Source organism: Mytilus californianus, unplaced genomic scaffold, assembly GCF_021869535.1.
Source record: "Mytilus californianus isolate M0D057914Y unplaced genomic scaffold, xbMytCali1.0.p SCAF_2, whole genome shotgun sequence".
NCBI classification, from domain to species: Eukaryota; Metazoa; Mollusca; class Bivalvia; order Mytilida; family Mytilidae; genus Mytilus; species Mytilus californianus.
Genome location: NW_026262668.1, coordinates 107023932 through 107042915, shown reverse-complemented (window position 1 = coordinate 107042915; position 18984 = coordinate 107023932). Strand labels below are relative to the sequence as shown.

General features: G+C 32.3%; 1 protein-coding gene across 3 annotated transcripts in view; it reads right to left on the bottom strand.

Annotated features, from left to right (window-relative positions):
- Positions 1 to 382: 382 nt before the first annotated feature.
- LOC127728528 (serine/threonine-protein kinase 17B-like) overlaps positions 383 to 18984 on the bottom strand; it is a 51553-nt gene continuing 32951 nt past the window's right edge. For all 3 annotated transcript variants that reach the window (XM_052235949.1, XM_052235950.1, XM_052235952.1), the window contains exons 4-7: positions 10499 to 10625; positions 5903 to 5951; positions 5161 to 5340; positions 383 to 2807 (exon numbers count right to left, since the gene is read on the bottom strand). In XM_052235949.1, the coding sequence (XP_052091909.1) occupies positions 2363 to 2807; positions 5161 to 5340; positions 5903 to 5951; positions 10499 to 10625 (801 nt within the window). In that variant the 3' untranslated portion in view covers positions 383 to 2362. The remainder of the gene's footprint in view (positions 2808 to 5160; positions 5341 to 5902; positions 5952 to 10498; positions 10626 to 18984) is intronic.

The following is an 18984-nucleotide window of genomic DNA, read 5'->3' as shown; positions in this document are numbered from 1 at the left end:
ATCTTTTCCACGATCTGTATTGCAGTGGGGACCAAAAAAAAACTTTCCTAACAGATACAACTGTAAATTTTGATTGGGGCATTTATCTGTCAAACATCAAATATCATAAAAGATGTAAAATATTTTTTGGAGAAAGAAAAACCATTTGCTATTATCAATGAAATGAAACATTTTTGAGAGGATTAAAAAAAGTAACCTACAGTATGAAATGCAATCAATAGTTTTTAACATATAAATACATGTATTTAGAAGTTGTATACAGCACAAGCATTTGATGGTAAAATCCAAGAAAATATTATCAAGCAAGTCTTGATACTATGCACAAAGTTGACACTTCCTTACATCGTTTTTTCAACTTTACAATAAATGCTAACAAAAGAAATATAATGAATATACATTTCTGTACTTGGCTTTATTATAAGGCATCATATTTAAATTCAAATTTTATAAAGATGCTTTTTATCAATTAAAGAAACAGATACATGTATAACAAAGCTGATTTTTTGTCCTTCTATTTTGAAATTCAAAGACTATATATCAATGTATCAAATATCAATGCATCAAATATCAATGTATCAAATATCATCATATTGATAATACGGAAACAATTACCTGTCAGTAAACATTAACAATAACATATTTATTTAATTTTATATAAAGTTAGTATTGGTCATAAAAGTTTGTGCAATTGAGGTTGAAAACAGTAAACTCATCAAAAAAATGTTGCTACACATTCAAAAAACCTTATTTAAAGACTTTATGTGATTCAAATAGCCTTTTAAGCAGTGCTATTCATTATATGTATAATTGTTTAAAAAAAATTGCATAAAATGACAATTTATGATTATATATGACAAATCTATGACATCTTTGTTTTATATTTTCCAGATTATTTTGAACTTGAGTTAGTAAATCACAAAAATTTATGATGTTCGTGTTTTTCACTCCAATAATTCATTAAATTTGCTGCAGGGTTCCCCATTAGGAATAATAATTTCCCTTATTTCATTTTCATACAACAGATTTAGAGAGCTTGAAATAATATATGTACTGGCATAAAAAACAATTCAGTGTATCATCCATGAATATGTTTTTCTCTGAGAACACTAATTCATGTTTGGTCTTTAATCAAAAATTTTACCACTGATTAAAAGTGAAAAAAAACAACTATTATTTTAAAGTAAACACTAGCAGTAAAACATTCAGATGGCTCATGACAGTTCCTACCAGGTTTTAAGGAAGAAAAAGAAGACATACATGCAGACATTTTTTTCTTGACATATGTATGTATGTATCTATTAATCATATGTTTGAATTTCCTTCTAGCACTTTGAATGAAGTTTTTTCTACAACCCTTTCATAAAAAAGCATACAAGTTACAGTATTATATTTTATACAAATGATGTATTTGAAAATTAGATATCAACCCTTTGTACATCAGACTACAACAATTCTTTGTAAATATGCCTTACAGAAAAAAAAGATATCATATGGCACTGCCCGTATTGTTTTTAAAATCATATAAAAAGCTGGAGCTGGTAGCAACTGCAAATAGTATGAAAATATCTAGAAAGCAAGCATAAATATGTTGTAGGACTGGTAGTACCATCTATTGAGATATTACAGGAGTATCTATTTATTATTTGCATTCATGTGCATAGAACAATACTAATAATAAAATAATAAAATAACAGTTCTGTTATTTTCATAATGTTACATATACTATTTTTTACTCTGAAATAGAAGTAATATTGTTGAAGTTATGGATACTAAATCACAAAAACAATACTTGTGTTTTCAAGTTTCTTCATTAATGTCTGGAAAAAGAAAAAAAAGGAAATCTTTAAAATACATGGAAATCCTTATTTTTTGTACCTGACTTTTCCAACTATGAGACAGAATTTTGTTTCTAGACAGGTCAAAAATGGTATTTTTTTTTAAATGTGTTACACCTAAAAAGTAAAACTATTTCTTCAAATTTAGTTTGAGAACCTAGCATCATGTCAATCATTCAGATCTTCAATATCATAATTAGTGAAAATACATGTAAAACAAACAATAGTTCAAAATGCAACTTTACACAACTTACAAGTAAAAAAGTTGTAACTAAAAATTTGGATTTTGATTTCTTATACTTGAATGACAACGTCTCAAATGGACATATAAACCAGTAGAAACTTTGATCTTAATCTTTTTGTGTGTGTGATAATAAGCAGTTTTCTTTCAATAAAAATTACGTCGAAGAAAAACACTAATAATAATTTCAAAATTAGGAATATATTGTATTAAATATGATATGTTTAAACAGATATGTGGTAAGTCTTTGGGTTAGTTTTGGGGTCTATATTTGTCAATCAAGACATTATACTACAGCTTGCGTAGATAAATTACTGTTGACATCATCCATCTTGTAACTGTCCTTCATACATTCATTCTCAGAACATGTCATGTTTTCAGTACCTTTTGTCTTCTCACATTCATCAAGAATATTTGAATTAGAATTGCACTTTAATACTTTACTTGGGATGCTATCCTCTCTATCAATGTTTTCTGGTTCTTCTAACACTAGATTTAAGTCTTTATGTTCACTTGGTAAACTGTTACTGGATTCAGAACATTTTTTGACAATTTCAACAGGTATTTCTTTTTCTGCAATGACATCCGACTTTTCCTCTAGTTCATCACAACTTTCAATCATGTTTTCTTCACTGTTTTTACAAGTTTCACTATTACCGAGCAATGTTTCAGGAGAGACAATTCCACTTATCCAAGGATGCTCTAAACACTGTTTGGTATTCATTCTATTTCTAAAATTAGTAAATGTATGCAGTCAGATAAGTACAGTTACATAAAAATATGCAGCATAGGAGGAATTTATTCCAAAACAGTTGACCTTTCAATCATTTAATTTTTCAAGACAGTCTTTCTATAATATATATAATTGACCCAGTTGGATTTATATGTCTTCTCATTAATGTGTTCATGTATTTGAGGTCTTTCTTCTTTCTTTCTTCTTTGTGAATTTTTATTGAAGTAAATTTGATTTTTTATTCCTTTCAGGGTGACTGTTTGGTATAACAGGTTTTTTTTTATATGACTATAAAAATTATCATTTCGCATTGGCTAAAACAAAGGGAATCTTCTTTGATAAAACATTATATTCACCGAGAAAATCATGAGAGATTAATAGAACATTTGGAACAGCTGAAGTGTACCCATAAATAGTTTTTTCAAGGCATTGCAATGCCGTAGGTTTATGATGTCATGTACATTATTGTTTTTTTCCCTTCTTTTTTCATCATTTTTTATAGTGAACTTTATCGAACATTTCACCTTATAATAGTTAACTGCAAATCAGATAATATATTTAGTTTAACAAGCATTCTGTGAGTATTGCCTGGCAATACATAGTCCCCTACCGGTTGAAAATTCATTGTACTAGAACAAAATGCAAACTTGATCTATAACTTGTCATGGTGTAAACTATATAACAAATATCAAGTCAATATCTTCAAGCATGACAAAAAAAAACTTGGAAAATTGATTATTTGAGTGAATTTTCCAAGTCCAAGGACCATAACTCTGCACAAAATCATCAGACAGGAACAAAATTATACCTTGATCTGTAACTTGTCATGATAAAACTATACACCAAATATCAAATCAATATCTTCAAGCATGACAAAAAAAAGTGAGGAAAACTGATTATTTGAGTGAATTTTCTAAGTTCAAGGACCATAACTCTGCACAAAATCGTCAGACTGGAACAAACTTCGAGCTTGATCTGTAACTTGTCATGATAAAACAATATACCAAATATCAAATCAATATCTTCAAGCACAAAGAAAAAAAGTGTGGAAAACTTATTTGCCAGACTGACAGACAGACAGACAGACGGAGTGCAAACCTATAGTCCCCTTCGACTTCGTCGGTAGGGGACTAAAAACAAGGAGCAGTTAAATATCTTGAACAAACACTAGAAAATTGGAAATGGATGAAAAAAAGGTCATATAATTAAACAATTGTTAACTTTTGATATCAGTTAATAAAATGGTTTATCAACCCCAGAGATATGACATTCACCCTGCGCGTTCATCTCGATGAAAATCATATCTCTAGGGTTGATATATCATTGTATCAACCTCATCAAAAGTCAATAATTGAATAATAATGCCAGAACGTGTACAACAGAATATTTGTATTTCTCTTTTTTTTAAGTATAAACATGTGACCGGTATTTCAATAAGTTAAAAAAGTATGTCTTTAAAAATGACTGCAATATATCAGTGGAAATATATCAATGAAACCTACATAAAAGTCTAAGAAAAATGAATTTTTTTCACTAGTTCTTCTTTTGATAATCTCATATTCAATAAAGATTTTTGTAGAACAAGAAATATGACCAAGATTAAAGAGCTTGCCTAATTAGCATTTTCTGGATAGTACCGGTACATCACATGTATTTAGAAAAAAAATTGAAGAAATAAGTTTATCTTATGTCTTGAAAAATGCCAAAACTTAGAAAAGACATACTCATACAAATTTAATGTACAGACTGCCTGTCAAAATCATCTGATCCTTTGAGCAGGATTTGTCCATTGATCATTTAATGATGCTCTTATAAAAAGACTATTTTGAAATATGGTATCTGAGACAAGAATATTAAATTCAGCGACTATTGAATAAGGACATTTTTGATAACTTTCATTGACTGTTAATGAGATGTGTAGGGAGGCTGTAGTATTTTTGGCTTGTAACATCAAATACATGTATAAGTCATATTTTTAAGATACTATATATTTAATAAATTTGTTACATCCAATTTTTTATAAAATGGCATTCTTTGGCAGCACTTCACTGTAACGAGTATAATCTGGTCATGATAAATGGATGAAGTGACCAGCATTGTAATTGATGGTCAGTAACAACACATTAGTAAAGGAGATGGTAAATCTCATAACCGAGAAGGCTACTGGTAAATTGAAGAAAAAAATGTAAAATATCATTTATTTTTTCCAAGGTCTGAATAAAGACAAATTGGTCAAAAATTGTACCATTTATGCATTCAGATTGGAAATGTTTTCAAACTCTTATAAGGTTCCAGAGATTAACTATGATAAAAAAATTAACCCAAAAAATATTTTTATAGAAACCACTTACTTTGGATGCTTAACTAAAAGTTTACATATAAAATCCTGAGATGCAGAGCTGAGATGAGAAAACAGGCTTTCTGGGAATTCTAAATTAACTTGAGATATATTAAGGAACGTCTTTTGTTGGTTGTCGTCAGCAAACGGTGAATGAGCTGTTAACATTACATAGGCTAAAACACCTAAACTCCTGAAAAACAATAAATAAATGGATTAGTGTATACTGGGGGTTACTGACCGCTTCAGTACTGTTTTTGAGATTTAAAAAGTTAAAATACATAAAAAATACAACAAATCATTGATTTTTTCAAATATTTTTGATATTATATAAATAACTTGTACACAACTTTGTATGCATGCAAATGATCAATATGTTATTGTGCACTTAAATATTGCCCAATTATGTATAATTTACCTTAAGGGCAACTCTTCCTATTTAGAGCAATCTGGATAATTTTGGTCGAAATTGAAAGTACTTATATGACATTCTGAGCACTTTAACTAAAACGTGTGATAGCTAGATTATAGAATTTCATTTTCCATATCATCTCCTGTATCTGCCCTTTACCAATCTCCAGCCATGGAGCTCCACTTGTGTTTGATATTAAAGCCTTTAGTTGATGGAAAATACCACCATAGATGAAATACCTAATATTACATCACCAATCAAAGAATTTACCCTCCTTAATATACAGTACTTCACAAATCAAAGAATTTACCCTTCTTAATATACAGTACTTCTATTGACTTACCACATATCTGTATGAAGACCAAGAGGTTCGTAATCTAAAACTTCAGGTGCTAAAATATATATAGAGAATTAAATACATTTTCTTCTAGTTTTATTGACATGTAAATTTAAAAACAAAGCAGCTATTCTCAATATTGCGTCTCAATATATGCCATAGTTATTTAAAGTGCGGTTTCTATTTTTTTTTTTATTATTTGGAGAAAACTATATCATAAAAAAATAAAATGTTTCGCTGAGCGCAGCCTGATACGACCACAGAGGTCCAACCCTGAACAGTTGGTACAAATTTCGACACAATATTCAAATTTGATACTGTCTGAATTTGAATTGTGATCAATTTTTTGACATAATATAGATTTCTGACACAAAATAAATGTGGTCAAAGATCTTACAAATCTATTGCGCAATACTGTGCAATTGAAGATTTCTTCTTGAAACTTTTCAAAAATTCAAAAAAAATAAAATGCTCCGCAGGGCGCAGCTTGATACGATCGCAGAGGTCGAACCCTGAACAGTTAGGGCAAGTATGGACACAACATTCAAGCTTGATACAGCTTTGCATTTGGATTGTGATTAAATATTTGACACAGCATAGGTTTCTGACACAGAATGAATGTGGTCTAAGAACTTAAAAATTTTAAATTGGACATTCACCTATCATGGTCCAATATCCAAATCTAAATACATGCTTAGATTCAGCATATCAAAGAACCCCAAGAATTCAATTTTTGATGAAATCAAACAAAGTTTAATTTTGGACCCTTTTGACCTCAATGTGGACAAAGTTGATAACGGGGCCCAAAAATCAAAAATATAAATACATGGTTAGTTTCAGCATATCAAAGAACCCCATATATTCAATTTTTGTTGAAATCAAACAAAGTTTAATTTTGGACCCCGATTTGGACCAACTTGAAAACTGGGCCCATAATCAAAAATCTAAATACATGTTTAGATTCAGCATATCAAAGAACCCTAAGAATTCAATTTTTGTTAAAATCAAACTAAGTTTAATTTTGGACCCTTTGGACCTCAATGTAGACCAATTTGAAAATGGAACCAAAAATGAAGAATCTAAATACACGGTTAGATTCGGTATATCAAAGAACCTCAATAATTCAATTTTTGATGAAATCAAACAAAGTTTAATTTTGGACCCTTTGGACCTCAATGAGGACCAATTTAAAAACGGGGCCCAAAATCCAAAAACTAAATACACAGTTAGATTCTGCATATTAAAGAACCCCAAGAATTCAAGAATAAAACCCCATTGAAATTGGTCAAGAAATAAGCAATTTTTTATGAAGTATCTTCTTTTGCACAATACTGTGCAATTAAATATTTCTTGCTATTGCGCAATACTGTACAATTGACAATTTCTTGCTATTGCGCAATATTGTGCTATTGGATATTTCTTGCTATTGCGCAATACTGTGCAATTGAAGATTTCTTGCTATTGCGCAATACTGTGCAATTGAAGATTTCTTGCTATTGTGCAATACTGTGCAACTGAAAATTTCTTGCTATTGCACAATACTTATTATATAATAATTTACACATCCTGTTTGGTGTGCATCTCCTACCATATCATTATTATTTGCTTTTAAATATAAATCAGAAATAACCAACTTAAAATGGAAAATTTTAAAAGAAAAAAAAAGGAAAAAAAAAAAATCCCCCCCCAAATTTTTTGAACCCCCTTATGATTCATCACCCCCAAACTCAATCCCAGCCTTCCCTTTGTGGTATGGTACCTTGCAGTACAATTTCAGAGAGATCCATACACTTGAACACAAGTTATTGTCTGGAAACTAGAAAAATGTGTTTTTTGGCCCCTTTTTGGCCCCAAATTCCTAAAATATTGAGGCAATTACCCCCATCATCAATCCCAGCCTTCCCTTTGTGGTATGGTACCTTGCAGTACAATTTCAGAGAGATCCATACACTTGAACACAAGTTATTGTCCTGAAACTAGAAAAATGCTTGTTTTTTGCCCCTTTTTGGCCCCTAATAACTAAAATATTGAGGCAATTACCCCCATCATCAATCCCAGCCTTCCCTTTGTGGTATGGTACCTTGCAGTACAATTTCAGAGAGATCCATACACTTGAACACAAGTTATTGTCCTGAAACTAGAAAAATGCTTGTTTTTTGCCCCTTTTTGGCCCCTAATAACTAAAATATTGAGGCAATTACCCCCATCATCAATCCCAGCCTTCCCTTTGTGGTATGGTACCTTGCAGTACAATTTCAGAGAGATCCATACACTTGAACACAAGTTATTGTCTGGAAACTAGAAAAATGCTTATTTTTGGCCCTTTTTGGCCCCCAATTCCTAAACGTTTCGGCAATTACCCCCAAACTCAATTCCAGCTTTCCCTTTGTGATATGGAACCTTGTAGTACAATTTCAGAAAGATCCATACACTTACACACAAGTTATTGTCATGAAACTAGAAAAATGCTTGTTTTTTGCCCCTTTTTTGGCCCCTAATTCCTAATATTTTGAGGCAATTACCCCCAAAATCAATCCCAGCATTCCCTGTGTGATATGGAACCTTGTGGTACAATGTCAGAGAGATCCATACACTAACACACAAGTTATGTCTGGAAGTTACAAAAATGCTTATTTTTGGCCCCTTTTTGGCCCCTAATTCCTTAACTGTTGGTACCATAACCCCCAAAATCAATCCCCACCTTCCTTTTGTGGTATTGAACCTTGTGGTAAAATTTCATAGAGATCCATTCACTTAAACTAAAGTTAGAGTGCGAAAACCAATGTGTCTTCGACGACGCCAGATGACGACGCCAACGTCATACCAATATACGACCACGAAAATTTTTTTGCGGTCGTATAAAAATATGAATCCTCTAAAAATATTGGAAACCCCCCCCCCAACTTTTATAAAACCACCCTTGGAGCAATAACCCCAAAACTCGATCCCAGCCTTTCCTTTGTAGTATGGAACCTTGTAGTACAATTTCAGAGAGATCCATACACTTAAACACAAGTTATTGTCTGGAAACTAGAAAAATGCTTGTTTTTGGCCCTTTTTTGGCCCCTAATTCCTACATATTTGGGCAATTAACCCCAAACTCAATCCTAGCCTTCCCTTTGTGATATGGAACCTTGTGGTACAATGTCAGAGAGATCAATACACTTACACACAAGTTATTGTCTTGAAACTAGAAAAATGCTTGTTTTTGGCCCCTTTTTGGCCCTTAATTCCTAAACTGTTGCCCCCATAACCCCTAAAATAAATCCCAACCTTCTACTTGTGGTATTAAACATTGTCGTACAATTTCAGAGCAATCGAAATACTTATTCACAAGTTATTATCCTGAAACTAGAAAAATGCTTGTTTTGGGCCCCTAATTCCTAGATGGTTGGGACCATCATCCCCAAAATCAATCCCAACCTTCCTTTTGTGGTATTGAACCTTCTTAAAAAATTTCATAGAGATCCATTCACTTAAAGTTATTGTCCGGAAACAAATGCGTCTTCGGACGAAGACGCAGACGACGACGACATCATACCATTATACAATCCCAAAACATTTTTTGCGGTCTATAATAAATGGGGAATGTGTCCATGGGACACAGATGATACCCCCGCTTGCATATCATATAAAATCATAAAGGGACATAACTGAAAAACAGTAAAAGTGACGCTACCAAAATTTGTACTCGAGTTTTGAGGTAATAAGTATTCTGTATAAGTCTCATAATATTTGGTTGCGGCTAACTTAAGTTAGAGAACAGAAACAAAAAATTCAGCAATTTTTCGATTTGTAAATAGGCATAACTCTAGAATGGTAAAAGTGACAACATCAAAATTCAAACTTGATCTGTATTTTGTGGTAATAAGCATTGTGTATAAGTTTCATACCATTTGGTAAAGGCAAACTAAAGAAAGAGAACAGAAACGAAAAATTCAGCAATTTTTATGTTTAGAAAGGGGCATAACTCAAGAACGGTAAAAGTGACGCCAACTTATTTCGAACATGATCTGTATTATGTGGCAATAAGCATTGTGTATAGGTTTTATTATATTTGGTAGAGACAAACTAAAGTTAGAGAATGGAAAAGAAAAATTCAGTAATTTTTCAATTTGTAAAGGGGCATAACTCAAGAACGGCTATAGTGAGGCCACCAAAATTCAAACTTGATCTGTGTTTTGTGGTAATAAGCATTGTGTATAAGTTTCCAGTCATTTGGTTGAGGCAAACTCGTTAGAGAATGGAAATCAACTTTGGGACGTACGAACGGACAGACGTACGGACAGACGGACAAGGGTAAAACTTAATGCCCCCCTCTGCTACAGCAGGGGCATAACTACAGTTGCTATGCACATGAAGAGGTGTATGATACCAATTTTCATGCACAACACCTTTCTTCAAATTGCAGATTTTTAACGTTGTGATTAAAGGTTAAACAATTTCATAGGTGTTGTAGTGTTAAAATCCCAGACTTGTAGCTATATATATATATATATATATATATATAGTAATTGGTAGTATTCAGGCTGAAAGTTAGGCCAAACTTAGATGAACGACAGATGGTTTAATATTCTTTATCTATTATTTGATCATTCTTACCAACATAGTCAACTGTTCCTATAATATCCCTGATATCTTCTCCTGTGTTCACGAGACAAGCAAATCCCAAGTCACATAATTTTATATCACCCTTAGGAAAGGGATGCGTCAGTAATATATTCTGTGGCTGAAAAAAATCCAAAGCAAACATATAGGCATACATTTTTATATGACTCCACTCCTCATGCAAAAGTATAAACAAATATGGCTTCTCTACCTTTAACACTAGTATACCTCATTCTAAATTCTGACAGTTTGAAATAATAAGTCAAACTTAGTTTGAAACAAGAATGTGTCCATAGTACACGGATGCCCCACTCGCACTATCATTTTCTATGTTCAGTGGACCGTGAAATTGGGATCAAAACTCTAATTTGGGATTGAAATTAGAAAGATTATATCATAGGGAACATGTGTACTAAGTTTCAAGTTATTTGGACTTCAACTTCATCAAAAACTACCTTGACCAAAAACTTTAACCTGAAGCGGGAAAGACGGACGATTGGACAGACAAACGGACAGACGGATGGATGAACGGACGCACAGGATGAAAAACATAATGCCCCTAGGTGGGGCATAAAAAACTAAAAAACAATCAATGTAGAAACAAAGGAAATGCTATTTTGTCTAGCCTGCTATGCCAATAAGGATTGAATTTAAGTCAAAAGTCTTTAAAATCTTACTAAATTTAACATTTACGATGATACATGAAAATGATGTCAGGGTTAAATGAAGATGGACATCTATACCTTATAATCATTCTACACACAGACTACTGTTGACTTATTATAAATAGTATTTGAGAAATTGACCTAATCACAACAAGAATATATGTACATCTGAAACCATGCCCAGCTCAACCTATCATATGTCCATGTTGAGTCAAAACTCTCATTTGACATAAATTTTTTTAAATTTTATCCAAATAAACATGTGTACTAAGTTTCAGCTTACTGTGACCACAACTTCATGGTTTTCATATATTTGGATTACATTAACCATAAACTTTAACCTGATAAGTCCTATCAAATTTCCACATTCAGTGAACTGTAAAATCTAGAGCAAAACCACAAATTCATTATAAACTACCTTAACAAAATGTTAATTCTGATACCCATTATTTAATTTCCATGGTCAGTGAACAGCAAAATCTGGGTCAAAACTTGACATATATTAAGTTCACATCAAATTGAACATGTGTACTTAGTTTCAAGTTGATGTGACCACAGCTTCATGGTAAACTACCTAAACCAAAATTTTAATTTAAACTGATATTGGACAGAAGGACTAAAGGACAGACCTGAAAACATAATGCCCCCTTTCTATTGTAACTGGGGTATAAAAAACCTGCAAAGTGCAGCTACCAACAGGATGACCACTAACTTGAAACAAGGAAATAAAAGATGGCATAAAAATTGAAAATTGGGGCAAAATGTACTCGCTATGATACCACAACTATTGGTCAAGAAACTAAAAATTTCACAGTATGACAGTTTAAAGATAAAATACCATATTGCAATAGGCAAAAACACTATTTTTGGTCCCTTTGGGTATCTGATTTTGAAACAGACTAAACCAAAATCCCAATTTGCAAACTGAAACTTCATTAAGTAGCTAGCATCCTCATATTACAATTTTAGGATGACACATTAAATGAAACAAGTGATCACAAAGCAACCATGATGAAACCAACAGCCCATACCATTAATCAGCCACAAAAATTTTGTATTCGTTCATTTTTTCCGGCACAGTTATCAACAAATAACTTGATGTGCCCAATAGTTGTCAATGTTTGTACTGTTTCTGTTTTTTTTTAACAATGACAATTATGCAATTATAACAATATCTGTTCGATTTCTTTGCCCATAATAGTCTGTAACTTGTAGACATTATTCAGATATTTGATTAAAAGTAGCTGGTACAAGATTGTTCTGATGTCTGAAGGCCTTTTTTTAGGACTGACTGGGGCCACGTGACATCAGAGGGCAGTCCATATTGAAAACATGGAAGGCAAAGTTCTATCTCAAAATTGTAATAGATCCATTTTTAAGTAGATGAGTCAAAAATTGACGTCCATTATCACTGAACTAGTATACATATTTGTTTAGGGGCCAGCTGAAGGACGCCTCCGGATGCAGGAGTTTCTCGCTGCATTGAAGACCCATTGGTGGCCTTCGGCTGTTGTATGCTCTATGGTCGGGTTGTTGTCTCTTTGACACATTCCCCATTTCCATTCTCAATTTTATTTAATTCCTCATTCATTTCATTTCAAGAATATGTAAGTTTTATTCTCCTACTAACCCCCTGCAGCACAAAAGAAAGCCATATTCCTTGAACCCCCCCATTTTTTGCTTCGTTCGTTCACTTTGATCAAGTTGTCATGTGGCTGTGTTATTTCATTCCGTGCACATAGAAATTTAGGAGTTTATTCATGCATATGATCCTAGTGACCTGCATATATGAACAACATTTGCCTCTGTATGCATATGATCCTAGTGACCTGCATATATGAACAACATTTGCCTCTTCATCCAATCTATTCAATGCAAATACAGCCCATGTCAACCTACATGTACAATGTATAAAGTAGCTTCCAAGATTACAAGTACTATGAGGTAATAAAGATTGCAATATCTTGTTCAAAATGAAAGTATGTTGCTAAAAATTGGGGGTTGATGGAAATAAAGCTTTTGATTGTGGTACAAGCGATTAATATGTGAATGAAAGTTACATGTTCGTGAAGTAAAGTGATTGAAGGAACTGAATTATGTATGATTTATTTATTACAATTTTAAGACAGAAACTTGCCAACCCAAACTTTTCATGTTTCTATATGGACTGAGCTCCAACGTCCCATGGCCCCAACCAGTCCTAAAAAAGGCTGTCAGATGTTTGAGCAATCTAGGGCTAAGATGTAGTGTGCTTGACATCTTCCAAAGAATAAAGTTCAAACCAGTGTAAGGGCAGTCTAGAATTTGCAGTGAAGTGTGAGCTTTTGCACCTCTTTGAAGGTCTCGCTGTGACTTTGAGATGAAAAACAGCGACAAATACCGGTATGCTATTGTTAAGCTGGTTTCCTCAGGTGCATGTAACCATTTTGTATCATGAATTTAGACACAATGTCTTCTTTAAGAGGACATATAAAAAACAAGAGGCTGTCAGAGTGACAGCAAACCGGATTTTCCTGCAGAGGTCAAACCCTGAACAGTTGAGCAAGTATGGACACTTCATTTAAGCTTAAAACTGCTCTGAATTTGGATTGTGGTTGAATATTTGACACAGCATAGGTTTGTGACACAAAATGAATGTGGTCAAAGAACTGAAATATTTGAAAATGGACATTTACCTGTTATGGTCCAATATCCAAAATCAAAGTACATTGTCAGAATCAGCATATCAAAGAACTCCAAAAATTAATTTTTTAATGAAATCAAACAAAAGATTAATTTAGGACCCTTTGGACCACAATGTGGACCAATTTGATAAAGGAGCTCACAATCCAAAATCTCTCAATACATGGTAAGATTCAGCATTTCAAGGAACCACATAAATTCAATTTTTGTGAATCAAACAAAGTTTAATTTTGAACCCTGATTTGGACCAACTTGAAAACTGGGCCCAAAAAACTAATATTTAAATACAGGTTTAGATTCAGCATTAGAAAGAACCCTATATATATTTGTAGGACTCAAATCTATGGCGGGTTCCAAATCTATGGCAGATTCCTAATCTATGGCAAATGTGACTTTACAAACGTCAAACAAATCAAATCTATGGCAGATCTTTTCCTAACGTCACAATTGAATAACGCCATATTACATCGTCGCCGCCACTTACGATGGCGGAACCCATAGTTTTGAACATTTTTAAACAATTTGCGGATGGTTTAAAGGAAAATGTGACCTATCATCCGAAAGAGGGACAAAATGTGCTGTACCGGACGAAGCCCTTAATGAATAAGGACACCGCTGTTTTCAGTACCGGATATTTTAGAAAAGGATTTTTATAATAAATATTTTACGGCTGGCAAAGTTTATTAATTGAAAGATTAAATAACCGGATACCAATTTGATTTAATTAAGGAATGAATGTAATATTTTTTCTGTCCATGAAGAAATAACATCAAAAATGTGGTGCACACTGAATAACCTGCTATGCGGGTTATTTTAAAGTGTGCACCACATTTTTATGTTATTTCGAATAGACAGAAAGAATATTACAGTCATTTCTTATAATTTAATTCTTAATTCCATTTTAAACCGGAGTAAATCATGAAAAAACGTTGATGACGTCAAGGTCACATGACAAAATTATGTCTATGTGCTGATAAACAAAACAACGTCAGCCAATCGGAAGACGTGTTACATCCAAAATTAAATTATATTGTCATCAAATAAAAAAAAAAGTATTAACGGTGAAATAACATTATGTGAAAATTCAAACTGTTCATTTTTATTTATATATATTTTTTTTTATAAAAACCTGCCTTCTTGTTTGTTAAGGGACTTACTAGTTGGTTTAATGAATGGGTTAAACAGGTACTATGCACAGATTAAAAAATATTTATTTTTACGGGGCACATCATTTCAATCTTGAAGTCTGTATTAAGTTATATGAATTCATCATTTACAAAATGTTTTGTCTGCAATCACGATTTGGTTGACCATTATGGAATGTTTATTTCACAAATGTTTATAGACATGCTCCTGTTGTGGTACATGTCCACTTGTTTAAGACAAGTCATTGTCGTATATGTACTGCATTGTTTTTCATTTGAACAAAATTTGCCATAGATTTGGAAACAACAAAAATCCACCATAGATTAGGAAACTACAAAACTTGCCATAGATTAGGATTGTAAAAAATCTGCCATAGATTTGGGATGTCATGACGTCATATTTGCCATAGATTAGGAATCTGCCATAGATTTGAGTCCTACATATTTAATTTAAGTTGAAATGAAACACAATTTAATTTTATCCATATATTTTCTGTGCAAAGGGAAATAACTCAAACTTGATAAATAGATATGATTATAATGAATAAAGTGATGACTAAGTTCTATAAAATTAGAAATGATGTAATTTTTCAAATTATAATCAATAATATATTAACAACAACCAGTGATGACTAATTTCTCTTAAATTAGATATGATTTAACAATCAAACATTGTTAAAATCAGCATATCAAAGAACCCAAGAATTCAATTGTTGATTAAATAAAAGTTTAATTTAGGACCCTTAGTACCTCGATGTGGTATTATCTAACTAATAATGAAAATAAATACAGGTTTAGATTCAGCATTTCAAAGAACCCTATATATATTCAATTTATGTTGAAATCAAACACAGTTTAATTTTGGACCCTGATTTGGACCAACTTGAAAACTGGGCCCAAAATTAGAAATCTAAATATATGTTTATTAATAGACAATATAAGCTAAGTTTTGAAAGGAGTTCACCTAATCAAAAAAATATATATAGCATTCAGAAAATTAGTTTTTACAGAATAACAAACAATTTACAATTTACCAAAGTAAGGAAAAAAAAATCAAAAATTTTATTTATCATTAATACAATGTCTTTTAAAAATCTATAAAACTTATCTGTAACTATCTTCAAAATGTCTAATAATGAACAGTAAATTTCTTACTATATTTACTACTAGATAGCTTTTAGTCATCAACACTTAGAAAACAGAAAATTTTCAAATAAATCTGTCACTCAAGATAAGACATTAACCATATGTTTAGTAAACTGATTACAGGACATATAAACATATGAAAATTATCTATAAAGGCTTAGTGTAATCAAAATTTATGTATATAATTAACAATTTCTGTTCAAAGGAAAATAACTCAATCACAAAAAAGACCCCAGGGGACTCGACTTTTATTTCATTTGATTTGTTTTATTGTTATATACAAGAAGAAAAATGGTTTCAGGGTGGGGATCTTGACTGTTTACAAGTTTTCCAAAAAAAGGGTCGGGGGTTACCCCAGGGGACTTCCCCTAATTTTCATTTGATTTGTTTTATTGTCCCATTAAAGATTATATATGGTTAAGGGGTGGGGATCTCAACCATTTACAAGTTTTCAAAAAGAAGGGGGTGGGGTTTACCCTTGTGGACTTCCCCTAAATTTCATTTGATTTGTTTTATTGTCCCATACAAGAATATATATGGTTTAGGGGTGGGGATCTCAACCGTTTCCAATTTCTCAAACAGAAGGGGGTGGGGGTTACCCCAAAGGACTTCCCCTATATTTCATTTGATTTGTTTTATTGTCCCATACAAGAATATATATGGTTTAGGGGTGGGGATCTCTACCGTTTACAAGTTCTCAAACAGAACGGGGTGGGGGTGACCCCAGGGGACTCACCTTTTATTTCATTTGATTTGTTTTATTGTAACATACAAGAATATATATGGTTTCAGGGTGGGGAGCTTGCACATTTACAAGTTTTCAAAAAAAAGGAGGGTAGGTGCAGGGCTTCCAAAATTATTTTTAGCCAGCCGGACATTTTATATATTATCCCGATTTTAATACTTAAGACTAAATAAACAAAAGGCAATTATGGGATTCAGTTGCCGAGTTGGCCATCCCAATGATTGACATTAAAAAAAAACAATATTAAACTTTCTTTGATTCAAATTCGAAGTTCTGACGTAAACTTTCAGTGCATCATTCGAAGTGTGCAACATCAGCGTACTTATATCTGCCTTAGACTCTTTATTTCTGCAAAATAACGTTGTCAAAAACTTTACTTTCGTTTTTAAATCTAATACCGGATGTTATCTTGACAATGGTAAAACATGGACCAGAGACGGATACGTAAATTCCGTGTACGTTTGCAAAGCATGAATGAGTGTAAGTAGCTCATTCTACGTTATTTCTTCAAGAAAATATTCGAAATAAACGTGAGATAAAGGTATCAATGACAATTTAAGCATTTTTTGAAGAAATAAGAATGCATAATTAAATTTCACACCTGCGCACATGCGCACACGTGTACTAGTTCAAACAGAGTCGTGTCTCTGGTTCAAACAACCACAGTCGCCTGAAGATTTCATAATTATAGCGAAAAAATGGGGGAAATAAAATATCTCTATTATTCTATATAATACTACTAAAAATATTTGATTTCCCCCATTTTTGGGCTATAATTATGAAATCTTCAGGCGACTGTGAAACAACGTGGTTATGACGATTTTTCATTTTCACCTTTTTAATTTTTTCATCAAATCATATTTGTAAATGTATTTCTGATAATTTAAATCTTTTTGACTAAATTAATTAGATGCAAACCGGTGAAATGTAAGAAAATAACTTTGAATAGACCAATCAATGTCAGGTTCAAAATAGTTAACCTGTCACCTGAACAGGTCAATTTCAGCTGTTCAACAACTAATTAGCCTTGATTAGATTGAGAAGGTATTAAAGTAGGGGTTGTTTTGATAGTATTTAATGATCATGTCACTTTTATGACCGGAAATGTGTGGCTGTTAAAGGCAAAAGGTTGGGTTAAAAAGATCGCAAATTATGTTAACATGACCGTTTCTTAAGAAAGCCTTGAAAACTTAAAAGTAGATGACCGTTTCGTGCATTGCCCAGCCGGACTTTTAACGGACATTATACAAATGTCCGGAATATATGACCGTTTTGGGAGCCTTGGGTAGGTGTGAACCCCAGGACTATCCCAATATGTCATTTGATTTGTTTTATTGCCCCATACAAGAATTTTTATGGTTTAAGGGTGGGGATCTTGACCGTTTACAAGATAAAGGCACATTCTCAAATTGAAGGGGGTAGAGGTAAGAATATATATGATTTAGGGACACTTAATTATCTACAATTTTTTTAATAATGAACAGTAAATTTCAAACTTCATTTATACAGTCCTACTAGTAAGTTTCAAACTTTATATATACAGTCCTACAGATCTTATTATCAGAAAACAGATAATTTTCAAATAAATCTGTCACTCCAATGATTATCATATGCTAAAAGATTTCCAAGATCTAATTAATAATGAAAATAAATCATTATCATATGCTAAAATATTTCCCAGATCTAATTGAACAGAACTATGGTTTAACATAGTACTCTAACATTACATATATAATAATTAATAATGTAATAATCTTCAAAATGTCTAATGATATAGCTTATAATCATTACCACTTAGGAAATAGATAATTTTCAAATAAATATGTCACTCCAATTTTATCGTGAGATAAGACAAATCATAACATGATAACAAGAGTAAAATATTTAAAAATTCCACTTTTGGATATTTAAAAAGGGCGATAACTCAAAAAGGAGAAATACTAAAATCTTGAAAATTGAACTAGACCTTCATTAAGTCCCAGGAAACAACATATTTAAATTTGAAAAAAATTTGTTAAAGCGTTTTCATGTTATTGTGCTGACACTGTTTGGCAGCCGCCCGTCAGCCCGCTCAGCTGCCCGCCTTACATCCACATT